The sequence below is a fragment of the Portunus trituberculatus genome, chromosome 42 (assembly GCF_017591435.1).
Source record: "Portunus trituberculatus isolate SZX2019 chromosome 42, ASM1759143v1, whole genome shotgun sequence".
NCBI lineage: Eukaryota > Metazoa > Arthropoda > Malacostraca > Decapoda > Portunidae > Portunus > Portunus trituberculatus.
In genome coordinates this window covers 9,229,438-9,236,937 of record NC_059296.1, presented here as the reverse complement: position 1 = coordinate 9,236,937, position 7,500 = coordinate 9,229,438, and the positions used below count along the sequence as shown (strand labels likewise).

At 47.7% G+C, this 7,500-nt stretch overlaps 1 protein-coding gene across 1 annotated transcript in view; it reads left to right on the top strand.

Moving 5' to 3' along the window:
• The window catches only part of LOC123517364, a 26,046-nt gene that overhangs the window by 4,343 nt on the left and 14,203 nt on the right, over positions 1-7,500 (top strand). Inside the window, exons 6-9 of the mRNA XM_045277376.1 lie at positions 983-1,026; positions 1,166-1,327; positions 1,919-2,082; positions 4,646-4,833. Coding sequence (XP_045133311.1) covers positions 983-1,026; positions 1,166-1,327; positions 1,919-2,082; positions 4,646-4,833 — 558 coding nt within the window. The remainder of the gene's footprint in view (positions 1-982; positions 1,027-1,165; positions 1,328-1,918; positions 2,083-4,645; positions 4,834-7,500) is intronic.

Below are 7,500 nucleotides of genomic sequence, written 5' to 3'. Positions count from 1 at the left end.
TCCCTCTCTCTCCACCTCCACCCACTCCCACCCCGCTCCCGGTACTTGGCTGATTAATTCCGCCCGTGAGCGATCAATCCATAAAGGCAATTTCACAGCGGCGGCTGTGGTGGTGGTGATGGTGGTGGTGGTGGTGGTGGCTGCGGGAAATGAACACAGCACCTCATCCATGGCCATCCTCCCTCCCTCTCCCTCCCTCCCTCTCCCTGAGTACTTCTCTCCCTCCCTCAGTATACTTTTGGGGGTCGTTACTATGATGTTCGCGGTTCCTGTTCCCTCCCCCTCCTTCCTTCTTTTCCCATCTATTTCTCCACCTGGCTTGTTACCCTCACGCCGCCCTTCTTTTCCCCTCACTGAAATCTCCCCCTTGAGCCAACTTATGGCAGGAAACAGAGAAGTACTCATTGATTTCTCAGTAATTGGTAAAAATTAGTGTTAGAAATTCACAGCTGCATCGAGACTAAAAATGCATTAGGTAAGTGGAAGGCAAAGAGAGCGTGTTGTGTGATCCTTTGCTTGTCCATGGACATCCCGGGGTGCCCACTACGACAGGAGTTCAGGGGACACACCATAGCTGCATCACTAAAGTTACAACAGTTACCTTTCCTTCATTAAGGATACTAAAGGCAGTCATTTACGAAGCAACAGGAAGGCGGAGGATGAACAACTGAGGAAGATGAGCTAACTGTATCAGCTGCTTGTACACTCAAGTGGTTAGTATGCAGGGACACTGTGCACCGTGCTTAGCTAACTCACACTCACTATTCGACACAGGTTTCACATAGCGCTGGTTAGGCGATGGAGGTAATAAGCCATGAGTAGAATCGTAGAGGTGCGTTTGGCAATGGCTGAGGGAGCAGGGATCTTGTCAGTGGCTTACAGGGCGACAAGGCAAGACTGCAGGGTAATCGCAAACTATCGGATGATTGCAGATTAAAAATAGACTCTCCTACTCATTGTCTTCCTTTACTCTCATCCACAGCACAAATGGAGACAATGTGAAGCAAGATAATGAAGGTTTGCGAGGTACTGTATTGAATGTATTTCTGAATGTGAACTGTGTAGCATGAATGTACGTGCATGAGCCGGTCCCCACTGGTTGTTACATGAATCAGGTCTCGTTCGTCGTTCACACTGCCGGAAATTCTTGTCTGTCATTTGTCAGGAACAGAGGAGCCACCACCTGCCTGCTCGTCGGGAACCTCCACCAGGACCACGCCGAAGGTCGCAGGCCAAGTGTGTCAGTCACCCACTCCACGCAGTAACCGTCCCACTCACGGCCAGCTGTATCAGACCGCAGCCTCTCCCTCCCCCACTGCCCTTCCTGGCAACACTCTTAGGCATTATTATACATTCTGGCAAACTCTCGGAAAGTCTATCGAATAGAAACCATACAAGCTTGATATGGATGGAAGTTAGTTTGTTACTGTCAGGGAGCGAGTGTCTGGTAAGCCCACACAGGGAGAGAGTCCATACAGGATGGGCGTAGGCAGGTGCGTGCCTTGTTCCCCACAAAGAGAAACGAACACCCGAGCTTCCACCAGCCTGCCTCCTAACCAAGACACCAAGTCTTACATCTGGTTACCTTCATACAACTCTGACGTACAAACTCAACTAAAAACACACGCGCAGCACCACGCCTTACACTTAAGTTACATTAGACAAGCCGTGTCCTGAGCCCATGGAGCCGCTGATCGACACGAACACGGTATCTCGTTTATCGGGATGTTCTTGACACTCGTGCTGTTAGGCCTGTGTTGGCCTTTTCCAATCTGGTCTCGGAAGTCGCAATGGTGCAGCGAGTCTTTTACTCCAGAGGCATAACGATTTTAGGGGCGGCGAGGAAGAGGCAGTCCAGCAGATCTTACTATTGATGGCAGTCACGAGGCTTAACTTCCTTTACCTTCCACACTCATAGGTTACCATTCCGTGAACCAGCACTCCACGCAGAGAGCGGTAGGGGAGGGGTTCATTGTGGTGTGCTGCTGCCTCGCCTCCGCCGCATCCCCGGCTGATGGGCGTACTGAAGGGGAGGGGCAATGTGGGGATGAAGGAGGAGAGTGTCGAGTGTGTAACTGCGACGTGAGGGTCATTAGCGAGGTGGAGGGCTGGTGAAAGAGGAGAGTGCCATTGTGAAGGCTGACACTGCCACTCCGCGCACGGCAACACAACACTGCCATCTCCCTCTCCCCCAGCCCGGTGCTTTTGGGCTCTGCGTATTTCTCACTCCTCCATGAAGAATGTACCGCACGGAAACAAAAACCGCGAGTGAACATTTGAGTCAAACAGTCTCTGTCTGTCTGTCTGTCTGTCTGTCTGTCTGTCTGTCTGTCTGTCTGTCTGTCTGTCTGTCTGCCTGGCTGGCTGGCTGGCTGCCTGCCTGTCTTTCTGTCTGTGTATGTCTGTCTATGTATGTATGTATGTATGTCTGTATGTCTGTCTGGCTGCGTACCTGCCTGCCTACCTACCTTCCTGCCTGCCTGCCTGTCTGCCTGCCTGCAAGCCTGTCTGTTTGTCTGTTTATCTGTCTATCCGTCTGTCTATCTGTCTGTCCACCCTGTACCGTCATGTACGTACCACTATTACTTTCATGCTCGTAAACAATTACTTTAACATTTCATTCCACATAAAAAAAAAACCACCCAACCTTCACTTAAATACAGTAGACATCGAGTGACACACAAAGACAAACAGACAGATAGACAATCATAACCTAACACAACACGACACAAATGTATGTAGCAAGCGTCACTGGAAACCTCGCGCGTCATAATGAATTAAGTATGAACATTACTCGTCATTTCCATTGGCAAACTGGCAGGCTGGCTGGGTGGTGAACAGGCGGCTTGGAGGCGGGAGAGGCGCGGGGCTTCAGACCATTATCGAGGCGGGTTGGCTCAGGGGAGGAAGCTGAACCCGCCGTGCTCAGATAATAACCTTCCCTGGCTAATTAGTGTGTGTGTGTGTGTGTGTGTGTGTGTGTTTGGTCCAGGCCTTTTGAGTCGTGATGGCAGGCGGTCTCGCTTCCTGCTGCCCTCGACACCATGTTTCGAAGCTTTCATCCCGCAAATTAATAAGCTAATATCTATATGTTCTCGTGTGTGTGTGTGTGTGTGTGTGTGTGTGTGTGTGTGTGTGTGTGTGTGTGTAGTTAATATGCATACAAGAAGAAAGCATGGTGAAAGTAGTAGAAATAGTACCAGTAGTAGTAGTAGTGATTGTGAGTGGTAACTTTTGTGGTGTGAATCTGTGATGTAACTATTGTGATGTGATGTAATCTTAGAATGGGAACACACACACACACACACACACACACACACACACACACACACACACACACACACAGTGTTGCCCTGATTACTGTGGCAACATGTTTGGGCACGTCAAGGCCAAACACGTGTAAGGTGTGTCTGAGAGTTCAATCTGAGAGTGCAAGGTTGGATGTCCGGACTCGGTTAATCCCAAGGTGACGAGGACGTGTTGGCTCAGGCATCGTGGCTGGGGGGTTGAAGGAGACGAGGTGCTCCTTTGTGGGGGAGGGATGCAGATAAGCTGAACGTCCAAGAAGAGGCAGTTGACCGGGAGGAGAGAGGGAGGAGGAAAAGGAGAGTTGGGAGAGGAAAGAGAGTATGAGGGAGGAGAGAAGGGAGGAAGGAGGAAATGGAGGAGCAGGAAGGTTCCGCGGCCCTCAATGTGCAGGTGTTCGTGTCGTCTGGTGTGTGGAGGGGAGGGACTGTGGGCTTGTGGGCTTGTGGTGGGGAGGGAAGACCCCCATCCTGCGTCAGGGTACATTTAAGTCTCCGGTGGAGTCAGGCTTCCCTCCTATTCCCCCTCCAGTCTCCCTCCGTGACTCCTTCATCTCCTTCACTTCTATAATCGTTCCTTCCCTTCTTCCTGTGTGTCTCTTCAAAGTACTTTAAACAAACTCATCACTCGTTCTTTTTATCCTGTCGTTTCTATTTTTACTACTGGTATTATTCTTATTACAATTATCATTGTCATTATGACTATCATTATTATTATCATCATTATCATCATCATCACCACTACTAGTTAAGAATCCTTGCAGCATAATGATTATACCAGCCTCGTATATAAGTGAAAGGTCTTGAGCTTCGAGTTCGAGAATTATATTATTCATGGCGGCCTCCTTTCACGTGTGGACAGACATGTGCTGGCGCGTTGTGACTTCGAAGGCCGGCGCGAGGATGGTGGAATTCCAGCAATCAGTATAAAGTGTGTGTGTGTGTGTGTGTGTGTGTGTGTGTGTGTGTGTGTGTGTGTGTGTGTGTGTGTGTGTGTGTGTGTGTGTGTGTGTGTGTGGTATTATTTGATTTACACGTAGCATAAGCAAACCTTCACTTGCATGACCTCACCGCACTGTAGTGGACGTAATATCATTAAGGCCAGTAAACCCTCTGCTCCGTCACCACGACTACTTTCAAAGGCCACAGAGATAAATCGAATCCTCCAGTCTGTTTATCCCGTTAGTAATAGAGAGGTCTTATCCATCTGTCACTAGAACCATATAGACTTTACTTTCAATCCAGAGCATTTTGAAAGTAGTGGAGGAGAAGTACGGGCAGGAGTGGTCTAAAACATGGCTCTTAGGCTCACAATGACGGCACGCATTACTTTTCTACAGAAGGTACAGCACTCGTGGGCCGCCAGCAAGGCAGCACGGAGGCGAGGGTTGGCTGCGGCCGATCGAATTATCCTCACTGGTGGCCGCGTGGCCCCGGATGTCCGTAAAAGGCGGGACGAGGGGGAGGCAGCAGTAATGAACACCGCCGTCAGAGATAAAATATACAGGAGTAGCGTGAAGCGTGCATGGTGTGGGCGAGGCGGTGTGTGGGCGGAGCAGGGATGGAGGCGAGATGGAAGGGAGGGAGTGTATGGGTGGTGCAAGTAATAATTCTCTCAATTCTGCCTCTTTACAAACCTTCTTTTTCTTGCTGTGGCGGAAAAATAGGAAAAAAACAACCACGTTCTGTCTACCTTGTCTGCCAGATGATGCGCATCTACTAACGAAAAAAAATAAGAGAGAAGAGAGAGAGAGAGAGAGAGAGAGAGAGAGAGAGAGAGAGAGAGAGAGAGAGAGAGAGAGAGAGAGAGAGAGAAGGATGAAGGCAGAGAGGCTCATATGAAGTGGCGTGAGGAGAGAAAGGTGGAGAGACGCCGAGGGGGAGAGGGAAGGGGTGAGGGAGGGGAGAGTGGAGGTGGGTAATGTAGTGTGAAGGACAATAATACACTCCACACCGCTCGGTTGTCCCGGCGTGTGTGGCGCCCGATCTTCCTCCTCCATCTCCTCCTCCTTCTTCTCCTTCTCCTCCTCATATTCTTCCTCTTCTTTTCCAACGTTTTCCTTTTTCTTGCACTTTTTTCGCTCTTTTCCTGCTTCCTTCCAATTGTTGCCTTAATTGCCGTGTTCTTAGTTTGCAGCGCTGCCTTTCGTCTTGCTCCAGGCGTCATACTTTATGCAGCACGTGTTTTTGCTTCAAGACTGTTTCGTAATCACCTTCGTTTTTTTTTTGCGTATTCCATTTTCTTTCCTTCCTCATATATTATACTCCCACCCTGTTATTAGTCTTCCCCTCACTCCTCGCCGTCCGTTACTACTTCAGGAAAACGATGCGAAGGAGTTTGCCTCTTCCAAACTACCTATATTTCACTGCTGAGGTTGTCATGTCAACCGAATGATTATCTAAAAATAATCCAGTTATAACCATCGGATTTAACCACTTCAATACTGGGACACATTTTTGCCTGAAATTTGTGTGCGAATTCACCATTTTATTGACATTAGAAAAGGACATTGGAGGTCAGAAGACTAATGGTCACAGTCTTCACTATTGTAATCCCCTAATTAAGTTTCTGAAGCTGGATAAAATCATATAGTGAGCAGAATGCATATGGAAACAGATCATGGATTTTTTTTTTATGTTATACTTTTGGTTCAGCTTTCAGGTTCAGGTACACAGTTGTAGTGTCAAATATCACTCACCTACGCACAAACAGTAGCTATTTCCAAGTATATTGACAAAACTTAATCGGGAAAGAAGTAATAAATTATTTCAATCATTCAGGACAAGTGTCAATGCAACGTACAATCATTGAAGTTTGGCATTTAACGAACCACTTTTTATCTTCCCTTTGTACGATTATTATATATTTTAAGAAGCATTATCTGAACAACTTCTAACTGGTATAAATTCAAGAAAGCTTCCTCAATTCATATTATTGATAGGAGATTACTGTAGTACTAAGTGATTTCATACATAAAAAAGTGAAAGGAGATACGAAATGCAAGGAGCTGTGTGATGTAATGTGTGTGTGTGTGTGTGTGTGTGTGTGTGTGTGTGTGTGTGTGTGTGTGTGTGTGTGTGTGTGTGTGTGTGTGTGTGTGTGTGTGTGTGTGTGTGTGTGTGTTTCTGTGAGTGTGTGTGTGTCCGAAACAACAATAACAAAAGTAACATAGAGATTACTCCCAGTGCAATCAACTCTATGCATACTGCAGGGGAGAGAGCAGCTTTTCTGACGGCTTGCTGAGGGAGGGAGGAGGAGGAGATGGAGGCAGAGGTGGTGGATGTGGAAGTGTTGGTGGTGGTGGTGGTGGTGGTGATGGTGGTGGTGGTGGAAGGGACAAGACACACCCAACAGTCAAATGGATCTCTTGGTGGCGGTGGATAATAGCGGATGATAATGCAGGATGTGAGTAAGGGTGTGCTAGGAGGAGGAGGAGGAGGAGGAGGAGGAGGAGGAGGAGGAGGAGGAGGAGGAGGAGGAGGAGGAGGAGGAGGAGGAGGAGGAGGAGGAGGAGGAGGAGGAGGAGGAGGAGGAGGAGGAGGAGGAGGAGGAGGAAAACGACTACCCAACTACCCTCTCTTCCTTTCTCTCTCTCTCTCTCTCTCTCTCTCTCTCTCTCTCTCTCTCTCTCTCTCTCTCTCTAGCCCAGCATTTCTTATTGTTTCAGTGCGCTACTCAAGACATTTTCTCTCCCATACTTAAGCCGCCACTCACACACACTTACGGCTCTCACTTACTCCCCGTAATGCCGCGATCCATCCATCTCTCTCCGCTATCAGTTCAGCTACGCGTGTACAAAGCCATCATCAGCACCACTATACGAGATATATACTCCTACTAACACCACCATCATATGACCACACACACATTCTCTCTCTCTCTCTCTCTCTCTCTCTCTCTCTCTCTCTCTCTCTCTCTCTCAAGTATTACATTAGTTTCTTATGTAGTACAGTGATCTTGATTGCTATTTTTCTTATCTGTAGTAGCAATAAAGAGGTTTGCTATATTGGATCTATAGATTTTTATTTATTTATTTATTTATTTTTTTACTTCATCTCGTTTCGTAATCTATCCTTGAGTTCGTGGATTTATTGTTTGGCGTGACTGTCTCCATTCAATCGTTCATTCATCTCCATTTCGACATACATCCCTGATCCTGTTTTTTTAATATTTCTTTTTTCACTGTCGCGCACT